The 23,947-nt window shown below is 42.8% G+C and overlaps 1 protein-coding gene and 1 long non-coding RNA gene across 8 annotated transcripts in view; one reads left to right on the plus strand and one right to left on the minus strand.

Annotated features, from left to right (window-relative positions):
* Positions 1-23,947, plus strand: part of FRMD4B (FERM domain containing 4B) — a 240,086-nt gene that overhangs the window by 152,950 nt on the left and 63,189 nt on the right. For 6 of the 7 annotated variants that reach the window (XM_080995685.1, XM_080995682.1, XM_080995681.1 and 3 more), the window contains 2 exons: positions 6,627-6,683; positions 7,685-7,707. In XM_080995685.1, the coding sequence (XP_080851811.1) occupies positions 6,627-6,683; positions 7,685-7,707 (80 nt within the window). Of the gene's footprint in view, positions 1-6,626; positions 6,684-7,684; positions 7,708-18,878; positions 18,980-23,947 lie in introns of those variants that run through there. The other variant, XM_080995687.1, reaches the window with a different exon arrangement.
* Positions 19,854-23,947, minus strand: part of LOC308471707 — an 86,654-nt gene continuing 82,560 nt past the window's right edge. The window contains exons 4-5 of the long non-coding RNA XR_013983105.1: positions 21,166-21,305; positions 19,854-20,137 (exon numbers count right to left, since the gene is read on the minus strand). This is a non-coding gene — a long non-coding RNA (uncharacterized lncRNA). The remainder of the gene's footprint in view (positions 20,138-21,165; positions 21,306-23,947) is intronic.

Here is a 23,947-nt window from a genome sequence, read left to right on the forward strand (position 1 = left end):
CAACACCAAGTGGGAGGACAGGCAATAGAGGGGGTAGATCTTTAGACCTACTTTAAAAATGCAGCCATAAGAGGGGTCTTTTTACCCCCTATGGGTAATTAGAAACAGCCACGAGGCAGACTATTTAATGTATATGCAGCAAGCAGCTTATTTAAAATGTATAAGAAATGTCACCCAAAGTAATTTCCAGGCCTAAGATGTTCTGTATGCAAACGAAACCCCAGAAACCAAAACAACAAAAACCACCTCCGCTGTTCTGCAGTTGTCATTTCCATGTAGTCTTAATTTAGTTATTCATGTTAAAAGGATTGGCCGCCACAGTATCAGACTAAAAGGCATGACTCTTTCAATTCTCTTTCAAATAGTTCTTTACATCTGCATCGTATAAAACCCTGATTTCTTTATCTGGATTATATCCAGCTATGTCCTCCCTTCCCATTTTGAGTAATTCAGAAATGTATCTAGTCTTTTGAGACTCATCCTGCACATAGCCCCGCCAACTTGCTTGCATATATACTCTTTAAGCCATCTGTGTAATTATAGCGATATCAAATTACTGTTTTTATGTTAGGTTTGTTTTTGAAAATTGAAGTTGTTCCAGGTTTAAAACACTAGTTTGATTTCCAAACTTGCCACCACCCTGTAATTACCTCAGTTGGACAAGAAAGGAGCTAGTTACAAAATTCAAAATGCCACCTTGTCCACCCTCACTCATATGAGATCAACTCGTATTGACATATGTCAATACATGTTTATCTGTGTCAACAACAACAACAACAAAAACCTTGAGGCAACTGGTACTTCAGCAGGACCAAAAACACAGTCAACTTTCTCATGACGCTTTGGCCAGTTCGTCTTCCCTCTGTCTGAAATGATAATGAAGTTTTTAATAGGAAGAATAAGCATGTTCAAACTGAGAAACTTTCTGAAAACATATCTAACTTTGTAGGTTTTGTTGTTATTATCTTTAAAAAAAATCTTTCCCTTCTTGGACTCAAAAGAATATCCTGTTCCAAAGTATGAAACTTAAGATGGCACTTGATATTTTATTCATTTATTTCTCTGTGAAATGTCATGTTTTGAGGTAAATACAGCATTGGGACTTCTCGTCTGTCATCCACTGAATTTTTCATAAGGCTGCTGTGTGCTGAACTGTCAAACTTACACTTTGAATCTTTAATATGGGCTTATGTTTTCAGCCCAGGTAGAAATGAGGGGAAAGGCTCTAGCAAAGGAGTACTGAACACTTTTAAAGATTGGTTGGCTGGGGCAGACAAATTTAAAATCACTGTCTAGAAGCAAAACATTAAATCAAGACAAGGATATTAATCTATAGAAATGCTGTCTTCTTTTGGGGGGAGGTGTGTGTAAAAACACACACAAACACCTCTTTTGGTGCAAGTGGACTCTTAGCACTTACGTTTGAGGTGAAGGAGAGTCAAACTGATTTCTTTAATTTTTATACAGGAATGTAGACACCATGAAAGCATTCCATGTGGAAAGTAACTTGTTTCCAGTGATTTTTACATGTGCCAATTTTCTACACAGGTATCTCTTTTGGGGAACCTGCTGCTCTCCAGATGTTGTTGGATTCCAATTCTGATCAGCCCCAACCAGCCAAGATTCCCACCCCTGTCACACATGGCAGAATACAATACATAAAATACATACAACTCATATTAGATCTGGCTTTGTTTTGCAGCACAGAGGGATTTGTGATCTTAGTACATCTGTGTGTACACACACAGCGCGTGTACTGTCTGTGTGTACACACACAGAGAGACAGACACGTTACCATGCAAAAATTGAAAGGGGAAAGCAATATAAGGTAAATAATGGTGTGAGAGATTGCTGGTAAAGGTAAAGGTAAAGGGACCCCTGACAGGTCCAGTCGCGGATGACTCTGGGGTTGCGGCGCTCATTTCGCTTTACTGGCCAAGGGACGGCGTACAGCTTCCGGGTCATGTGGCCAGCATGACTAAGCCGCTTCCGGTGAACCAGAGCAGTGCACGGAAATGCCATTTACCTTCTACTTGCACTTTGACATGCTTTCAAACTGCTAGGTTGACAGGAGCAGGGACCGAGCAACGGGAGCTCACCCCGTTTCGGGGATTCAAACCACTGACCTTCTGACCGGCATACCCTAGGCTGGTATATGCATCGTAAACGAGTCAGCCTGGAAGAATAGAGAAAGTGCAGAAGCAAAAACAACGATTCTGTTTTCTGGTTGCAGGAGACAGTGAGAAACTCGAAAAACAGCATACCCACCCAAACTATAGCAAGTGTCACAAGGCATATATATTTTATCTCTAAATGTGATACACCAGCATTACGAACCTATATATACTGTATTGGGAAATGTACAATCGTGGAATTAATAATTACTTAATACTATCCTTACCTGTATAGAGGAAAACTTGAGGATAGACTTCCTGGCTCCTAAAAATTGTGCTTCTCCAAACATATGCCTCCTTTTTTTATGTAAATCGAACCACTTTCTGAATGCAGGATTATGATAAGTGTCACATTATGCATTAATATCCTCAGATTCCCATGGAGCCCTTACCAAGTGTCTATGAGTTTTAAATTTTATGTCTGCTTGGATTGATGCCATCAAACTACATGATCCCTAGGGGGTAGCCATATGTCAGAGTACCACATAACTAACTGTGCAGCTATTTTATTTTATAAAGTTGTGTCTTCTTGTCAGCTGTCCCCAGGGATGCTTATCAGCTGGACTGCCAGGTTCAATTCAGGATGGGGTCTCAAGTGGCCCTAATTGTTGTACAAAAGGTGAAGCATTTTATGACTGAATATTCTCATTAGTGCAGTTCTGCAATGTGAAAAACGGACACTGTCTCTCCTACACTAGATTTATGTTCTGTATAGGGTTAAGCAATTCCCACTGTAGTGGTGTAGAGGTAAATTTTAAAGTGCAGTAGTAGGTCATCTCGGGACGCAGGTGGCGCTGTGGGTTAAACCACAGAGCCTAGGACTTGCCGATCAGAAGGTCGGCAGTTCGAATTCCCACGACGGGGTGAGCTCCCATTGCTCGGTCCCTGCTCCTGCCAACCTAGCAGTTCGAAAGCACGTCAAAGTGCAAGTAGATAAATAGGTACAGCTCTGGCGGGAAGGTAAATGGCGTTTCCGTGCGCTGCTCTGGTTCGCCAGAAGCTGCTTAGTCATGCTGGCCACATGACCTGGAAGCTGTACACCGGCTCCCTCGGCCAATAAAGCGACATGAGCGCCGCAACCCCAGAGTCGGTCACGACTGGACCTAATAGTCAGGGGTCCCTTTACCTTTACCTTTTAGTAGGTCATCTCAATAGCCCCCATAAGAACACTCCAAAGAATGGTCAAAAAAATGAAGGAAAATTCGTTTTGTCCCATATAATAGTGAGCTGGCCTCATTTACTAACTTCTGTGTTAATATGTCACAAACAGTAGTAAACCCTGAAAGTCTTAATATCACGCCAGTCATTTGTCTGAGCAAGGAGAGCCTGTCATTTATCTTTGTACACTTGCGGATGACATCATCACACTGGCTGTGTTGTACAGCTGTGCTCCTTTGCATTCCCCACTCCATCACATCATTCTCCCGCTGGCAAGTGTCCTTCACTAGGTTTTCCATATTCCCAAAAGTGAAAATCCAGACAAAGTTGTTGGCAGCCCTATCTTCACTAATATAAACTAAGTATTAATGTAGACTGGCTAAACCAGGTTTTCATATGTGTATTGCATGTAGCGAGATAAAAGGGCTTCCCCAACTACTATTGTTTCAAGACATACTTAAAATTGAAACTAGGATGTTTGGATTATGTGGGTAGACCTATCTCCTGCGTACTTCCCATTCCAAGACGGGTGACCCCTCCACTAGAGCTTATTTTGGACCACCCAGACCAAAATAGAAGGTTCCTGCAATGACTTCGCATCTCCTGCAAACAGGATGGAGCCTTCCATTCACAGAAGGATGTGAGCCAGCGGAGACTTCCACTGCTGGAAGGAGTGGGGAGGGAGAGACTTTTCCCCCCCTCTCATTTCCCTCCTGCAGCTTGCTAATTTCTAGAGCCCCCCCCCCCCCAACTGTCTCTAGCATACTTTGTGGGGCTACAGGTGGAATCAGTGAAAATTTATCACCGCCAGATCATTGAATGAGCTAAATTCTGCTCATGGTGTCTCTGGAGCCAAGTCCTTTTTCTACAGCAGCATTTCCCAACCTGGTGCCCTCGAGATGTTTTGGACTATAACTCCAATTGGCCCCAGCCAGCATCGTCAGTGGTTGGGGATGATGGGAATTGTAGTCCAAAATATCTGAAGGGCACCAAGTTTGGAAAGGCTGTTCTACAACAAGAATATTCATATTCACCCAAGTGTTTTACAATCATCATCTAACTCTTTTCTTTCTAAATGTTAAAAGCAGGGTGTGCCATTTATTTGCTAGTCCCTTCAATTTTGATCTTGTTGAAGGTATCACTCATGCAAGGTGTTTTTTTTTTCCTTTCAATGAACAGTCAGTCACGTGCAACCTCACCTGCAGCTTGAAGCAGGACAGCTCAGGTATAGATTTTCCACCTCAATGAGAACTAGGCCAGTAGTTCTATGTGCATTGATATTTTATTATTCTGATTTATTAAATTTATGTACCAGATTGCAGGGCATTTGGCAATACAAAAGTACACAACATAGTAACAAACAAACCAATTTCTCCTGCCACAGTTTAAAAGACCATAGATTGTTTAATTAGCCAAAGGGCTGGATAGCACAGTTCAACTGTTTCAAGGTCTTTTCATTTCTATCAGTTCCCAATATTCTGAATATTTCATCTTCTATGCTATACGCTCTCTGAAAATACACTTACCATTCTGGATCAGATATAGCTGCTATTCCTGTTTCAGGGTTTTGCTCAGGGAGAACTGGTTCTACTGGATGCCAAGAGAAGGCAGCAGTGCACAGCATAGATTGGCTAATGACAGTGACATCACCTCTTTCCCACACCTATCTTCATTCTTGGAACAAATTTTAAGCATTTGACTACTTAGAAAAAAGTGAAGAGAATGTGTCTTATAAGGTTATAAGTGGCTCTTTTAGAAAGAAAAAAGAAGAAAAAAGAGGACTGCCCATTTGAAGCATGGGGGGGGGGATAGAGAAATGTTCATAGTGAAGGCAAGAAGAAGAAAATACAGCAACTTCTGATTCAATTGTATAAGAGTGTATTGTCTGCTTTTTGGTTAAGAAACAAATCCAACATAGACTCTATACAGAGGATATAGAGATAGGAATTCTATGAAATTAAAATTGTAATACAATAAAATACAATACAGTGGTACCTTGGGTTAAGTACTTAATTTGTTCCGGAGGTCCGTTCTTAACCTGAAACTGTTCTTAACCTGAAGAACCACTTTAGCTAATGGGGCCCCCTGCTGCCACCGTGCCGCTGGAGCACAATTTCTGTTCTCATCCTGAAGCAAAGTTCTTAACCTGAAACACTATTTCTGGGTTAGCAGGGTCTGCAACCTGAAGCGTATGTAACCTGAAGCATATGTAACCCAAAGTACCACTGTATAAGAAATAAAAGAAGTGGCAAAAATATAATTACAAATCACACAGCACCTGTCACAGCACATTACAAATGCTGCAACAGGCAGAAAAATCATTTAGTAGTCCAACACCCTCAGCAATATTCAAGTGGTCCACAGGGGGGGGGGAGTTGCATTGCACTAGCTTATTTATTCCTGTGGAAGTGCCTGGCAACCAGTTTCTTATCCATTGGGTGGCAGTGAAAGAAGAGAAAAGCAGCGGGGGCGGGGGGGGGGAATCCTTAGCTAGGATCTGAAGTTTACTGGCTTTTTGAATAATGAAAAACGTGGCAGCCGCTGCAGTTTGTTGCCTCCTAGCTTCGATTCTGCATTTGCGTAATAGACGAGACTAGCAACCTACCCAGCAGAGCTGTTTTTCAGGGCATGAAAAGTTCAGGGACTTTGGAAAGCCTTTTTGCATGTTCAAAAACGTTATTGAAATGATAACAATGCATTTGCGATCAAAACCAAGGGTGTTTTATCTTTAGAAACGTCTGAATACAGCAGCCTACATGCACAAGTTGTTTTTATGTGTGTTTTGAAACAGGATAGTTCAGGTTCCCAAACCTTGCCATAAAAAGGATAAAGTGCAGTTTTATGTATGTTTAGATCATTGGGCATCATGGGGTTTACCTCTAAATAACTGTGCACACTGTAAGTGTTCTGGATGTATTTGCATAAAATTCAGTCAATGTGCAGCCAACAGACCTCAGGAAATCTGCAGGGTCCAAACGTGCTAAATTTGTAAGGGGGGAGGTGTGATTCATCAAAGATTTCAGGCAACCCACATGTCAGATTTCTCTTGCCTTCTGCACCTCCGTTTTCAGAATCATTTTCCTGCTTGTCCATGTTAACTGCTATGAAGTTGCCCAACTTTACAGCTCAAATTACACCCACCCCTTCTTGCTGTAATGGTATGATCTGCAATGGAAGGAAAACCAGTGGTGCTGAGTAGTGACAGGCTAACAGATTCGGTGTAGCCCTGGGGGGCATCCCATTGCTGCAGTTCTAGGCTATGTCTCCTTAATATTTTCCTCTTTATTTAAACAGGGGCATATTGAGGTGGAAAGTGAGACAGTCTTCAGGTTAGCTGCTTTGATTTTACAGGTAAGATTTTTCTCAAACTCTCTGCGTGCCTGTTGCTGTTATTAATTTTGCATGCATGGTCTCAAAAGCCTTTAGTTCCAAAATTTTGACAGCAGTTTTTCATGTATTTGTTATATTGTGTAGGCATGTCTATTTCTCCCTTAACCCCGGCAAAAAACCAAGTAAATGTCCATTTGTGATACAAATGCTTCAAAACTGCCATTGTGCTAAAAGCAAACAGAGATGTTAGAATAGACGTAAACATTTGGGGATATTTGGGGTGAAGTAGGAATATGAGTATGTGTTTTAAGATGTGGAGTTGCACAGAATGATTGAACTAGCATCACGTTTCTAGCATAATTATTGCCCCACCCCCGCAAAAAAAATTATATGTTGGACACTTGGTAAAGTGTGTGATATGGTACAGCAATGTTAAGCATTTCTGTAAATTTTTAAACCTCTCTTACCAGTTGCACTTCAAAAAGAAAAGCTCAAAATGTAGTGTCATTTTATTTTTAGAACAGTGTTCTGTAGATCCCAATCAAGGGCACTGTTGGTTTCCAGTTAGCAATCTTCCTTACCACATACGATTTTGTTGTTGTTCATATTTTCATGTCTCTTCTGCCTTTTTCTTAGCAAGAGACTTGGATTTTCATTGACAAAATTCAGCAGCAAGCTGATGATGGCTTTGACTTTTTGAACTTTTGTGCTGTTTTGAATGAACCTTGCCAGACTGTTCACAAGGGCTGGCCATCCCTGTAATTTCAGTTTGTGGCTGGCTGTAGCTGAGCAAGGATGGGCTCTCTGTTTCTTTGAAAAAAGCAAAACCCTGTAAAATCAGTGATGTCCTTTAGACTTGCCTGAGTGGTCAAGGCTTGGCTTAAAACACGAGTTTAGGGTGTGGGTGTGGGTTTGGGTTTTCTTTTAAAAAAAGTTTTCAGTGATGTGATGTCTTAATTTAGGATTGAGATCCACTGCAAAAAAAATTAGTGTTTTAACATCATTACTTTTCTCAATTGTAGGAAGCTAAAGGGGACTACTCCAGGTAATTACATTTCCCTTTTCAATATTAGAATATAGAATGACTAGATTTTGTTCAGTTTTCATTACTTTAAGCAATCATTCACCAACTGCAAATGTGGGGAAGAGAAAGGAAAGCATGTGTAGTAACTGAAGAAGAATGAATCACTGCAGCAGCCAGAGGCTGGACTCAGCCGTTCACACTGGGTTGGGGATGTGATTCTTTTGTGAATGGGGTGTGAACTGGGGCAGTGTCTTTCAAAGCGCCATAGCCTACTTGCTTGCATTAGCCAATCTTTAATAAGGCGAAACTTGCATAAACAATGGCAGCATTTTGTGCGGGGGGGGGGGGGAGGGGTCCTCTGCAGACAAGTTGTTCCATATTGTTGCTCATTTTTAAAAAAGTCCAGAGTTCCTAATGACCCTGCTTGTGAATAGCCCTGATGCGTACCCAGAAAGATGAAGCTTGTCAGTTGCTTGCTTTTGGAGATCAGTGTATAAAGTTTTTCCTCTGCAGCTGCCCCACAGGGGCCTCACCCGTCATGCTCTTGACCTGACAAGCTGCATTGTGGCCGGTGAGAGAGACTTGGAGCTTGTGTAGGGCTTAGCTTTCTACTTAGTGGTGCATAAATCGGGCAGCCCTGGCCATTGTGTCTCTTCCTACCTGCCAAACCCAGCCTTTTTGGGTGGAATTGCAAGGCAGAAGAAGGAGGAGGGGTGGGGTGGGTGGGAATTAAAACAAATGAAAAGGAAATTGTGTCTGAGCTGGAGGAGAGAGGGACTTTAATTAGTAGTGGCTCAATGAACAAACAAATTCAAAAGGTCAGCTTTCATCGCGTTAATGTTTTACTACATGCCTGCCTTCCTGCAAAGGAAAGATTGCTTGTTTACAGATGGCAGAAGTAGGATCTGTATATTAGACTTAAGGTATACTTGGTGTGTGTGTGTGTGTGTGTGTGTGTGTGTGTGTGTATGCGGGTGAGAGTGGGACAACTACACTGTCTCTGTGCATGCTTGCTTAGATGGTGTGTCAGGCTGTGCCCCCTTTCCACAGCAGTGCCCTCAAATGCAGTACAGTGGTACCTCAGGTTAAGTACTTAATTCGTTCCGGAGGTCTGTTCTTAACCTGAAACTGTTCTTAACCTGAAGCACCACTTTAGCTAATGGGGCCTCCTGCTGCTGCCGCGCCACCAGAGGATGATTTCTGTTCTCATCCTAAAGCAAGGTTCTTAACCCGAGGTACTATTTCTGGGTTAGCAGAGTCTGTAACCTGAAGTGTATGTAACCTGAAGCATATGTAACCCGAGGTACCACTATACTGGCAAATCTGTCCCTGGTGATTCACAGTTGATCCAGGAGAAAGGTTTTGTGCTTCCCTTTGCCAGCCCCAGCCTTTGCTGGCTGGAGCTGATCGTGGAAGTTGTAGTCCAAAACATCTTGGCAAAGGCTGATCTTTACGATTGGAGTCTGTTTGTTATGGGTTTTGGTACTTGATGGGAGCCATTGGCAGAGGCGTCCACTCCTTTCTACAAAGTTCCGCCTCTTCAGTGACATAACGTGGTGCTGTATTCCATTACAGGAGAGGCAGGGAAACTTTAATTCTGTCAAGGGCCACATGCCAGCAATGGACAGGGCCAAAGTGGGATGGACCACCCTCTTCTCTCTCTCTCTCTCTCTCTCTCTCTCTCTCTCATTCCCTCTCCCTCTCTCTCCTTCTGCCATCCGCTTTTACCTATCTCCCGCTTCCTCCCCACCCAGCATGTTGCTGGGGAGGAAGAGCTTGCTCTTGGTAGAGGTCTGAGCTGATCATTTGCAAAGCATTTCATAAGCACATTGGAAACTACCTTATACAAAATCAGACCATTGGTCCATCTGCCTTGGTACTGTCTACTCGATTTGGCAGTGGCTTTCCATGGTTTAAAAAATGGTCCTTATCCGTGTCCTACTGGGGATTGAACCTGTGACCTTCTGCACGCAAAACAGATGCTCTGCCACTGAGCTGTGGCCACTCCCAAGCATTACTGCCTATTCTGGCTCTCTACCCTCCTTTCTAAAGGTCTGTACTGATCGCTTGCAGAGGACTTCTCTCTTCTTGCACTGTGCTATCCATTTCCCACCCCTCTCCCCATCCCTCCATTTCCCCCTCTTGTTCTCCATCTTGCCCTCTAGGAACCCGCCAGCCACACAGGATTAGGCAAAAGGCTGCAGGTTCTCCACCCTGCACAGCACAAACACAACAGCAAAACTTTCTAGTAAGGTGTTTTGACTTCACTTACCAGCAGTCGTTAGGTAAAGGTAAAGGGACCCCTGACCATTAGGTCCAGTCGTGGCCGACTCTGGGGTTGCGGTGCTCATCTCGCTTTATTGGCCAAGGGAACCGGCGTACAGCTTCTGGGTCATGTGGCCAGCATGACTAAGCCGCTTCTGGCGAACCAGAGCAGCGCACGGAAACACCATTTACCTTCCCGCCGGAGCGGTACCTATTTATCTACTTGCACTTTGATGTGCTTTCAAACTGCTAGGTGGGCAGGAGCAGGGATTGAGCAACGGGAGCTCACCCTGTTGCGGGGATTCGAACCGCTGACCTTCTGATCGGCAAGCCCTAGGCTCTGTGGTTTAACCCAGCAGTCATTAAGTTCCCTTTAATGTAGTTAAGGTCGCATCAGTTACTTGCAAGAAGTAGCCCTTGGCATAGTTATTGTAATTATTTGCAGGGCATAATGTACAAAAGAAAAAGAAAAAAACCCTATACGATAAAAGGTCCTCAAAGTTGTACAGGCGTTTATTCAATGAATACCCCCTATCACTATACAAGCTGCACTAGCAGTACTAGCACTGTCAATCAGCTGGTCTGTTCTTTGGGCTAGCAGGGATCAGCACAGTCCCTGTGCAACTTGCAGTTGTCAGATGGTGCCAAAAACATCCTCCACCCCTATGTGCTTTGACTGAGCAATAGCTGGGTATTTTGTAACAGAATGCAAGCACTTCCTAAGGTTGGTTGGTGAGTCTTGCAAATTTAACTGAAAGCCATAGGTTTTTTTAATTGGTAAGATTAACCAATTAATCCCAGATCAGAATACTTAGCAGTAATCTGATTTAATCCATGGAAGGATTTGCAGTGTGTTGAGAATGCCGTCATGCTGAATGCTACATGCATGTTGTGAGTTGGACGAGACTCTCCTCACTTGCAGTTCCCGACAACTGGGACTCAGAGGCAACAGGTATTCATTGGAGGTAGCATGCAAACTTCTTGGCTAGCAATTTACTGATAATCTCATCTCCCCGCAGAAGGTAGAGAGAAGAAATAACTCTGCAAGTTTCTTGAGGACAGTGCACTCCCTAAGTTCACTAGCCTTCCTGTGGGAATTCTGAGCTGAAGATATAGCTCTGGCCAGGCAAATTGCTTTTGCTTCCTCTGTATGCAGTGAGGTTGGCGATGTCAAGCCTGGCCAGCTGTTTAGTGTCGCCTTGGGACAATCGTGTACATTCAGGAAGCATCCAGAGTTAAAGCAAGGTCACTGCCATGTGTCAGGCTGCCGAGAGAAGTTAGATTGCTAGCATACCATGTTGAAACAGCAGGTGTGGGCAACATGGGCGATCAAATGTGAAGTATGCCCCAGCCCGCCCTCAGAGCACTTAGGCATGACTTTCGGTTTCTGACTGGAATGCAAAGAATCACAGTTTTCATTTGTTTCCAAACAGCCCAACTTCCCTTGCCATAAATAAATAAATGAATAAGCCAACTCATATGCTGCACATATGCTGCATAGTGTGTGTGCTACAGCAGTTCTTTCAGTTCAAAATAAATGTGTGATGATACATTAATTTGAAGGTCAATAAACATAGACCCAGAAATCAGTACAAATGTGTCTGGTGCAGCTAAGCAGGTCTAAGGCTTGCTTTTGTTACCTGAGTGGGAAGGGGATGCTTGGGGAAAAGTGAGAATTCAAATGTAATAAACAGAGAATAGTTAGCACACACACACACCTGGTACCTCCACTGATTTTAAAGATTATTTCGGTATTTATTTATTTCGTAAAATTTATGCACAGCTTGATTGTAAAAAACAAAAACAACCCTCAAAGCGGTTTACAAAAGGTAAACCAGTAGCTGTAGAGTGTGTTTCTAATTCTCCTGTATTGTAGAAATGAAGTTGAAAATACAATGGCAAAATTGCCGAAGGATCTCAAATTGCAATCCAAACATGCATATTAATTTGCTAGTAAACCCCGTCAACCTTATTCTGAGCGGACATGCAGAGGACTGTGCTTTTAGAAATCAGAGCCTTATTGAAATGGGAAGAGGAAAATAGTTGTGGTTTTAGCTGTTGTTATTATACAGGCAGATTTTCACTTTCTGCAAGTGAAATTTGTTTTCCTTAGAGAAGTCTCAGGACGGAATAGCAACAATTAAACTGATTTGTTAAAATTCTGAGGGGTGAGAGAAAAGAAATGTTCTTTTTGAGCCTCTTGATTTTAGAGCAAATGACAAGGTGTTCTTAGTAAATTTGCATTTCGCCAATGCAAAGAGCTTCACAGAATGTGCCTACCTAGGATTCTTCAATGAGACTTACTCCCAGGTAACCATGCACAGAACTGCAGTTGCACAGCACAACCAAATACTTATTTTTTATTTACTCAATAGAAAGTCACACTGTGCCCAGTGAGGTTAAATCTCTAGCGTATTTAGGTTTGCAAGCTTAACCAATTTATTCTAACTGATTAATTGATTGAACACTCCAACTAATCATTACATCCCTTCCTCCTTACTGGTTGTCTCCAGACTGTTAGCACATTGCGGATTTCAGCATAGCATCAGGATGGTCCAGTAAAGAATAACTGCATTTATTTCGTGACTGACGAAAATGTGGGGACAGTTGTCAGAAAACAGGTGGGGGAGCAAATGTTTTGAAGTGCCAGATATCAGACCTGGACTCAGAAAGAAGGAGCTGCCTGTTGGAAACCATGTGCTAAATATTTTAAGCCTTCCAAGATTTTGACTCACAGTGCAACACTTGAAAAAGAAAGAAAAGAAATCAGTTTCAGCTTTTCATTTTGCCCTTGATATAAGCCCCATTTAGATCAATGGGTAAATGAGTGTGTGATTGCAGGCTAAATGTCAAATCAAGGATGGCTGACGGGTGAGCAATAGGAGGGAGGAATAAGCATTCTGAAGCTGGTGTTAATTTATCTTTCTGTGTATGTGTGGGTGTTTTTTTACAAAAACATGCCCATCCCCAACAGTTTTGTGTTCATAGTCGCTGGCCCTTCTGACCCAGCGACGTTGTAATTGCAAGAAGAAACAGCTAAAGTAGCCCAACCCAACAAGATTTGCCTGGCTGATTTCCTTCTGGCTGATGTATCTTATTGTCTGCCCTTATCCATAGCCAGCCAATATATGAATGAAGTCCCTCAGCTGGGGATAGGCAGCAGTGTGTGAAGTAGCAGCAGCAGTTTAAAGCAGCCAAGAAGGTGGGGGTTTCTTGAGCTCTGAAAGTGCTGGCTGCTCCCCTAGCAAACCTGATGTGCAAGCAGAAGATTTGGGGGTGTCATTAGAATGCTAAGCAGTGATCCTCATCTGTTCTTAATCTGTATAGCGAATAAACACGGAGGCTGGAAAATGCCACGACGACCACGTTCCAATTCTCACCGCTTAGAAAATTCTGGCACACCTAACAATACTAACCCTGCTTCCAGCTCAGTCAGGCCACTGGCTCATGTAGCCTGCTGTTGTATACAGTGGTACCTTGGTTTACAAACTTAATCCATTCCGGAAGTCCGTTCTTAAACCAAAGCATTCTTAAACCAAGGTGTGCTTTCCCATAGCAGTGGGGGACTCAATTTACAAATGGAACACACTCAACAGGAAGCGGAACATGTTCTGCTTCCAAACCAAAACACCTACTTCCGGGTTTGCAGCATTCTTAATCCAAGTTGTTCATAAACTAAGCTGTTCTTAAACCAAGGTACCGTTGTATTCTGTTATCCGCTCTCCAGGGTTTCTGCTGGGTATGATCTGTTCAGCTAAAGATGTGGAGTACAGATGAGTATCATTTCTGGTGAACATATTTTTCAATAACAAGCAGTCTTTTGGCACCTTGTTACGGCATAAGCGCTGGAGGCAAAAGCATGGAAGTTTTATTTTTCTTTGGTCTGGTTACAGTTCAGGAAAGTATTGTTGCATTGGAAGTCTCCCTCCTCCCCGCCGCTTTGTTTTCATCTGCAAACTACAGCTGTTGATTGGAAAGTGCCACATTTTTCATTTTCAGAAGCCTGGGTCATACCCAGACAACCAGCTGGTGTGATTGTATCAACAGGAATAGTGTATATGCTGCTAATGAGACAGACTGTGCCCAAGGGAAGAGGCAGCATCAATGTACGAGAAGGGAAGGCAATGTTTGTTTTCAATACTGAGAGCTCAATGGTTCCTTACTTGAAAGCTCTTTAGCAGGTTAAAGCTAGAGAAATCTAGCAGCAGAGTGGCAGATTTGGAAGATGCAGAACCGCTTGAATGTATGCCAGGGGAATTTTGCAGGGGAACTCAGAAGTGGAAGATCCCCAGGTGTGCTTATGTTTATAGAACATTTATGGCTGGTGTTAGTGTAAGATAGCTGGGCTTTCTTAATAGACCATAATTAACAATAAAAAGAGACCTGTAGAATTGTAGGTAAAGAGGGATGGGAATCATGGGCTGGACCTCAGCAACAGACATCTTCCAAAGGGTTTGTGGGGGAACTAAGTCACAGTGCAAGGGGGGCCCATTCTATCTCCTCCAGCCTTTTCGTGCAAAGCAGAGCATATATATTTGCATGTGACTTGCCACAACATAAAATGAGCTTAAAGTAATTACCATGAAAATGGGTAATCCAGCTGTATTGATGTATTAACTCGGTCTACTGATTTGTGATGCAATTTGTACTTCTTTTTTATGAATGTAATTTCATTGTTTATATGATGTAGTTCACTGCCGTGGTTTTTTTTTTTAAAAAAATTGCATTCATGTTGGCAGTTCAGAAATCTCTGCAAATAAATAAAATAAACATAAACATGAATATTTTACAATAAGAAGCTTCTAAAGAGTTAGTCTCAAGGTGCTGTCAAACAAATGTCTTTCTTTAAGATATTGCAAGTGTGCCATGAATTTAAGGCAAAGTTTATTCAGAGCAGTATTTCTAGGCAGTGGTGCCCAAAGGCTGTTGATACCGGCCCCTGCTGGGGGCGCAGGCTGGGGTGTGTTTGCAAAAATCACCACCAACATCAGAGGAGTTAGGGTTGCAGCCTAAACCTTTTAATCATTTTAATGCTACTGACTATGCTGTTTTATCATTGTTGTGATTGTTTTATCACATTGTGGTTTTTTGGGTTTGTTTTTTGAGCTCTGAAACCATTTTGGGAAATTTATTGTAGAATGTGTGGTATACGAATGTTTTCTCAAAAAAAAAAAAAAAAAAAAGCAGCAGCCGCCAGATTATGTATGAGAGGTCATATTTTGCAATGCAGTGCAGCGCACATTTCCTGGATGTCTGGATTACCATTGCTTCCATCGTGATTTGACTGAGTTGCAAAAAGAGTGAAATCCCTTGCGATCGCCAAGTCCATTTGCCCATGCTAATTCTGTATACCTATAAACCCTGTCAGCTGAGCAAGTGTCATTCAGAAGACTTTTATCTACAAGATCCAGCAAAATGAAACTTTGGCACACCAGAGATATGCATGCAAGGCAAGCAAAAAGTTGAACACGTGATTCTGCCTTAATATTGAGTCAGACCTTTTGTCTGTCTAGCCTGGTATTGTTTGTGTGATTTGATTGACGGGTTCTCCAAGGTCTCAAGCAGGGTTCCTTACTGCTCCTGCTCCCTGGGGCTGATCTTTATAGCTGTGCACTGAACTTGACATCTTCTGCATGCAAAGTGGATACCCTACCATTGAGCTATGATCCCTGCCCTGTCTTAACATAAAAAGAGGACATCATTGATGCTGCTCATGTCTGTTCTGTTGCCAAAGCAGAAGAAAACACTTATTCCTTAGTTAAACTTTGTTTGGATACTTCGCACACAAAGTGCTTATGATTAGAATTACTTTGCTGTCTAATGTTTGTTTGTGTGTACAAACATAAGAGATGAGACAGCTGGTTCTCTCTGTGCCTTCTCCGTTGCATATGTGAAGGGACAGAGTGTGGAATATTCAGAAATGGCTGCCAAGGGTTGTTGCGTCTTTCCTGCAGATCTTTAGGAAACAGCGGAGTACAATGATATTCCCAAGGAGAAACAACAGGGCAACATCAAATGCAAATGGCCCTCACCACCACCACCACCAAAAATAGGCAGGCAGTGGATGAAAACATCTCCATATGAATGAAAGCATACCAACTTTTGCTTATCCCCTCAAGGATCCTGATAGACTCAGTTGCTGTGTGGCAGGGGTAGGGAATTAGTGACCCTCCAGATGTTGGCTGCTACCACTGGGTGAGCTAGGTACTCAGAGACAACGATGCTGGCTATATTAGGGGCACTGGGGGGCATATTCAAGCAGCCACTTCTCTGTGATCTTAATACAGCCAAAATAACTCCCCGCCTTTCCCAGTACAGCAGTTTTCCCCCTACCACCCAGCTGATGTTTGATCAAGGGGGACAGCAGTGGACAAAGTGGGAAGGGATCCACAAGGCATGGCAGGCTGCATGGAGAAGCAGCCCAGAACTGCTCACATGTGCCCTAAAGAAATGCAAAAATGCCTGCTTGGTAGTAGTAAGCACTGGTGTGCACCTGATCCAACAGAGGTATGGCCTCATTAGGAAATTGTGAGCATGAAAAGTGAACTGCACACTTGTTCCTTAGCTCTCACCAGCCCAGACCAAACTGGAATTGTTCACAGTGTAAAAGAGCAACCCTCTGTTTCCTGCTGGCATTCATCCTGTTTGCAACTCCATCCATTTGCCCAGGAGGCTGCACCCAGAAGTAAGAAATGCTGGGGAGATTCTTTCTGTGTGTTCGTCCCCCACCCACAAAAGAACTCTGGTCATTTCCAAGTTAATTTGCAGTGAGCAGTGGAGATCTCTCTGTCTCTGCATGTTGTAGAATATGTGTAGTTGAACAGCATGGAACATAGCTTTGAGTCCGCATGCTTAGGACTACGCTGTATAAGAAGCAGGCGGTTATCAGTTTTTAAGAGTTTTATTTTCTGACAGATTCCAGATTCCATTTTCAGTAGTAATGTTTTTTCAGAGCTCAGACCTAGCCGTGCATGCTCCCTAGAAGTTAATTAAATTGCTGCCAGGAGGGCTTCTATTTTTTTCTTTAAATAGCTGACATGTTGGGTTTCCATTATAGCCCATAGGCTGCAAAGATAACTGTTGCCTGGTGTAGCATAACACAAACTATGTAATGAATTCTTGGTGGTTGGTGTGTGTAGGGGGGGGTTATTATTTGAGTGATAAACACAGTTTGTAAGAGGAAACAGTTTATATAAATACATATGCATACCCTGCAGACTGATGTTGCAGCTTAATTGAAAGTCACGAACTTCCTCATCAGACAGAAGGAATATGTATTTTGGGTTTTTTCCTTTCACTTCTGGCAGCATGCTTTACAAGTTGCAGATGTGCTGTGCAAATGCTCAGTGTCTGTAGCCGCATCTCATTGCAAACTCACTGAGAGGATTGTAATGATCATGATTTATGCATGTTATTGAAGGAAAAATTGGGAAGCTGTTCAAAGAAAGCAGCTGCTCTAATCTAAAAGCAGTCAAAGCCATGCTGTGGCGAAACACCTGTTTGCCACATTTCTCATCATAAAGCTGACTTGGCTATTTTAAAAAAACAAAACAAAGCAGCACAACCTCTGGAATCATTGGCAGGCTATAAAGCCTTGGATATCTTAGTTGGAACACAAAGGAGCTACCCAGTACCATCCAGGCTCTGCTAATGCAGAAATGTCCACCCTGAAGAGGAATAGCAATCTTTATCACAGTCTGGCCAATGACTGATGTACTGGGTGGCTGTGGGTGGGGTAAGAGAGGCTCCCCAGAGCTTGGAAGCCTGCACGGAAAAGCACTTGCATATGTCCTAAAGAAATGTAACAATCCCGCTTGGAAGTAGTTAACACTAGTGTGGACCTGATCCAGCATATGTACAGCCTCCTTAGGGGGAAAATGAGCATGAAAAGTGAACTGCACACTTGTTCCCTTGCTCTCTCGCAAGCCCAGACTAGACTGGAATTGCCAAATTGTATTGGAAGCAGAGAGGGTCCTTAAGAAGTAGTCTAGGCTGCAACTCGAGATGCTGTGGCCAACCTTTATGCATGCATGCTTTCCCGTCCCCACAATGCACGGGTAGCCAACAAGTTGCCCTCCAGATTATGTAGGACCCCAACTCCCAACATCCTGATGGGAATTGATAGGAGGTGGGAGTCCAATGACAACTGGAGGGCACCAACTCTGCCATAATAGTTGGTACATATTGGTTTTGTGGTAATTGCTGATTTTTTTATTCTGGTTATGGCACCTCCATGCTGATAGTGAAGAAATCTGAGATGGATGACAAAGAGCAGTCTCCTGTTAACTGAAACAGCAGAGAGATAGCAGGAATAGTCTTGGCTTTTATTGAACAAGATCAGTTGTGGATTCTGAGAGATCTGTAGGAACATGGCTTTGCCAAACATTTTGTTCTTGGGTGGTCCCTTCACCTTAGTTCATGCGTAACCAGTGTTAGAAACAGAGATATGAAAGCTAGGAGCTAAATGGTGCCTAAAACCTAGGTTATGGGCACCGTGATGGAGTGTTTATGCATCCTTTTTTTATAACGAGTACAAAGTTGAAAATGAACAAACTGCAGCTAAAATCTTACATTCATTTTTTATGTTGTCTAGTCCTCATCTGAAGACTGCAAAAAACAAAGCCATACTTCCCCTGCCCACCCTCCTAATAGTCTTATGAGGGTCCCTTCTCCAGTCTTCAGAGAGTGGCTGGAAGTGGGGAGGCAGAAAAAGGTCCTCCTTTTCTTCCAGCAGTGGCAGTTTTAATCTGAAATCTTAGGCTCAGTACTGCACCCAGAGCTCAGAAGCTGCTCGGGTTAATGAAATTCCCTGTTGCAAAACGTGCCCAGGACAATGGGAGTTTCAAACACTGTGTGTAACCTTCCTTAGCACTTCATTCACTAAGCACAGGTTTACCAAGTTGGTGTGTGATTGTCTGAACCAACCCTCTTTGGTTACCTGCATGCAGTATACTTCCAACAATGGAACTGGATTTCTGAAGTGTGTTGCTGCCAAGTGGGTGTTTCCTGTCTGGAATCCTGAGGCATGGTAACAATAATCTTTCTGAGAGGGCAATGCCTGTTTATGGTATAGAAAAGAAAGCAGCATGTTGGACAAATACTTAAAGCTGTCAGGTTGATGCATGAGGTTGTAAGGACTTGGGTTCTATATGCATGATAAGGTTATCTAAAAGTCTGAGTGAAACGTATGGTACGACATACAAACGGTTGCATTTGCTTTGTGCTTTATTTGTTTCTACATGGAATTTGAAGTTCCTGAGAGTCTAAAGCCACTTAATGGTTGTGCTAGACTTCAGGATTGCCACCACTTTCGGAATAAATATGTGCATGTAAAGACTTTTCATTTACTCTCACAGGGAGCTAGTTTTTAAATTGGGGAAAGTATTTCTTTTTCAATTTTATACCCAGGCAAAATATGAATTAAATAAGCTGCCGTGCTCAACAGCCAGGATTCTTAACAGTACTGCACTTGTGGCATTGTAAAAAACCTTAACAGATTTGTTGGGTACTTCATAGGCACAGCTACTTCTAACATAGCTTTATAAATGTAAGTGATGAGCAACATTCCAGTATCTTTCGTTAACAAATATACCAATCTCTCATTGGGTGGACCAGAGAATTGCCTAAGGATCTAAAATACATGATTTCAACTCTATTATGTACTCATTGTGTGACTCAGGGCAAATTTATTTTCTCTTAGCCTCAGCTCCCCATATGGGAAGAGTGTGGTGACCTACCTCACAGGGTTGTTGTGTTGATAAACTTTCTAAAGCAGGGACGTCCAACTCCTAAGAGACTGCGATCTACAGAAGATCACTAGCAATAACTCCATCTGCCACTTTTGAGATCATGTGCAAATGAAGGACAGGGCAAGGGTGCGGGGCCAGATGTTCTTTTTGCACCATGGAGGAAATAGGGCCCATGATCGACCACTAGCTGCAGGGAATCGACCAATCGATTGCGGTCGGCCAGTTGGACATCCCTGTTCTAAAATATTGCACCACTTGCAGATGTTGTTAAGTGATTTATAGGTTGGATCCAGACTTACCAATCCTTCCATTCTCAGAAGGGACTGAGAGTCTACAGAAGCTCTCGCTGAACGAAGAGGGCCCAAATTTTGCCAATTCGCTCCACCTCTCCCAACATCACCTCCAGTGCTGTCTTCCAGTCCTCTGGAGCAACTTTTCTGTGGAAAGACGTAATAGGCAAAAATCACCTACCCCATTCCTCTAGCAGAGCACCCTGTGTACAAAGTTCCAATAGGTAGTCTGGATCTATCCTGATGTATTTTAGAAAGACATATCACAATGTAGTCTATGTAAAAACAGTATCTTCTTGTCGTTGGTGCTGCTTTTTTGGTGGGGTGGAATGACAGCTGACTATTATTGAAGTACATATGAAGTACATATATGCAGTTTGAGGTTAACAGGGTTAACCTGTGGGCTGGGTTAACAGAAATAGATCTTAATTATCTGTTCTACAAGGCAATCAATGCATCCAAGTTAATCAGCAGGTGTAAATATGCCTGTAGAACAAACAGGGAATTTCTGTGACAAAACAGTGGCCACAATCCAGCCAAAGTTAAGCAGTATCATTGATTACAATGGGACAGAACTGAAGCACATGTTTAAGGCTTTAATCCTACATATTGCACTTGGTGGTATTTACTTCTGCGTGGACTTTTATAGGGTTGTCCTGTAATTTTCCAACTGAAATCAACATATATGTTGCTTTGGCTCAGTTATGTCCATTATTTTGGAAAGCAATTAGCTAACGAAGTGTGATGATGTCAGCTGCTGCAATTTTGTGCTGTCAGTGGTGTCATTTCTAAAGAATTCAAGTGAATACAGAGACAATTCATGAGATCTGTGGGAAATATTGTATTCATTAGGCTTTTACATGTTTCCATCTGAGAAACAGATACAGTACTATACCTCTGAGCTATTGTTATTGTGCCTTGGCTGCCTATATGTAACATCGTAACAGTGCCAGTAATAAATCTGCTTGGAATAGGGTTCCAGTCAGTCAGTTACTGTAGTTGAGATAACTGGGTACATTTAGGCTGGTGGGAAGAAGTTAGGGAGACATCATAGCTGTCCTTCAGAGATCTGATCGGCTTCAGGGAAAAGATGAACCAGGCTTGTTTTCTGCTGCTCCAGAAGGCAGGAATGGAACTAATGGATAGAAATGGCAAGGAAGCAGATTTTAGACTACCTCTGGAGGCGATCGGCTCTCCTTAGCTGGAACCATTGAAGTGCAGGCGGGACTTCCATCTACCTGGGATGCTGTAGTTGCAAGAGTCCTAAATTGAGCCGAGAGTTGACTAGATGGTCTCTAAGGTCTCTGTGTCGATTCTGTGAAAACAAAAATGGGAGCTGTTGTGTTTATATGCAGCTCCACTCTGCTATTTCTGAAGCTTTCCCCTGACTTAGGTTTACTGTGTGCCCAGGAGACATAGCACAGACAGTGCTTGCACTTTAATGCCACTTTCCCCTTGTAGTTTTGCCAGTTCCCTGCCGCTGGATGCATGCCTTTTTGTAGGCCGAGGTGCCTTTTGTTATCAAGCACATAGGACTGTGATAACAAGCTTTCAGTTTTGCTGCCGCACAAAGGAACCACGACTAATTTGGCTAATCTGACTTTTGTGCAAAGAGGAAGAACCCATGAGTGTTAGCAATAACAAGTCTGCAGCTCTTAGAAGCCTCATGGGAGACATCTTCTAGCATCATGCAGACCGTGAATAATCCCCACTCGCTCAACAATAAATCCGCAGGTAGAGAGGAACAGATCCGCTTCCTGCCTGGTGCATGGGAGAATCTGTCTGGTGCTCTGAGGTCATTCTTGCAACTTGTAAGTGCCTGAATGAGATCATATGCCCATTGGTTATCCCCTGCCCTGCCCCCACCCCAAAAGCTGTAAGCTCTTTAGAGTTTAATGCTCTTTGTAAATATATCCACTGTGGATCTCAATTTAACATACACTCATACACACACAATTAAGAAACCTATATGAGTAGGGACCTGGGTGCAGAAATGTATACCTTTGGACTACAGCTTCACATTTTGGGATCGGTGTATACAGTAAGCCTGTGGCTTATGTGCATTGAACTTGTGTGTGCTCAAATTATCGTGTCTGGCAAAAAAATTTAAAAGGGGGCAGATGTCTGGGGGGGGGGGGGGAAGACTTGGCCAATCCTGCCCACCATTGAACCCAATGTGTTTTGACTCTATGCGATATTAGCTCTAGGTGTAACCCATGTAAGTGACGGGCTTACTCTAAATTACTAAACAGTGGTTAGACCTTTCAAGCATGGAGGCTGCATATGTTTGAACCAGCAGATGGTTTCAGCCTCTAGGATGCTCCAGCACAAATTTGCTGTATAGGAAAGTGATACTGGCTTTCCCCCTTGAATTGAGTGATCTTGTGTTCCCTCCATTTCCATAGCTGGCTGTGAAGCATACTATTGCAGGTAAATGAAAGGTCGCATCTGCCAATTCCGCCTGCTTATGAATTTTAGTTTAGAAACTAGTTTAACTGAAAAGGGAGTGCTGATGTAGTCTTCGGTAATGTGTAGACGTTAAGCTGTTTGTAGAAGAATAATTTACAGCACGGTCCTCTCCGTGTCTCACTCAGCAATAAATCCTCTTAAATTCAGCGTGGGGTTTATTCCTGGGCAAACGGGATTAGGATATGGTCTAGCGGTGTAGCAGTGAGTTTGGCTATCAAATTAGCACACTTAGGCCAACGCTGGCCAGTGTTAGGGACTCATCTCTCTGTGACCTGATTGGCCAGTGTTGGCGTTTTGTTTATTTAATGTGCAGCTCTTTTAGAATTGTTATGTACTGTATTGAAGTTCTCACCCTGGCCACCAGGGGTATCGTGTATATAGTTTTCACTCAGGTCCATGTCAGTTAATTTAGGCGGGAAACCCTGGGTTGTTGTTGTTGTTACAATGTTGTTCAGTTCAGTTCCAGTTTACTTACAAAGAACTACTTGGAGAAATCTCTGTGTCATCTAGTATGTCCACCCACTATTTAACAAGAATGATAGAGATATTTTAGAATGCCGTTCTCAACTGAGTACAGTGGTACCTCAGGTTACATACGCTTCAGGTTACACACTCCGCTAACCCAGAAATATTACCTCAGGTTAAGAACTTTGCTTCAGGATAAGAACAGAAATCGGGCTCCGGCGGCGCAGCAGCAGCAGGAGGCCCCATTAGCTAAAGTGGTGCTTCAGGTTAAGAACAGTTTCAGGTTAAGAACGGACCTTCGGAACAAATTAAGTACTTAACCTGAAGTACCACTGTATATTCTTTATTGCATTTATGTACTGCCTTTCTCCCAATGTGTTCCAGGCAAATGGAACAAATTATTTTCAGACCACTTTCAAGAGCTGGTGACACCAGCTCCCTGGCCTAGGTTTATAGAGACCAAGACAAAAAACATAGTGGATTTTATTTATTTATTTTCTCCCCTGAACACCTTGCCGTGTTGCCAGATGGCACAGATAATGGACTATCCTTCTGGTTGCATTCTCTCTGGGCTGGATTTTAAGTGGTAATCTGAATTGCAGATGATCATCTGAATCCAACCTGAGCTTGAATACACTGGCAGGTGAAGCTAAGGCAACTGGGGAAAAGGAATGAGCCGAAGCTAGCATTTCAGACCCTGAAGTTCTGCTACTCATGGAAATAGAAGCACAGAATACAATTTGCAGCGCTGTGCCTGTGGCATTATATTTATACTTATTTGCAATTGGGGGGGGGGAGCTTTTCCTCAGGTCACATTGACATTGTGAGGGTTGGTTTTGTTTTTTGTTTTTTTTTTTGCTTTCATCTGTAACATGTCACTCCGCTCAATTAATGAATCCATTCAGTTTATTTTCTTAGGAAAGTGTGCCATGTTACTCCTTGTTCAGTGGTGCGCTTTGTATTGCACACATTGTCATCTGGGTAGTGTTGGGTTAGTGAAAGTTGATCCTGTGTTGTGAACAA

This window comes from Podarcis pityusensis (genome assembly GCF_964106645.2).
Source record: "Podarcis pityusensis genome assembly, chromosome: 2".
NCBI classification, from domain to species: domain Eukaryota; kingdom Metazoa; phylum Chordata; class Lepidosauria; order Squamata; family Lacertidae; genus Podarcis; species Podarcis pityusensis.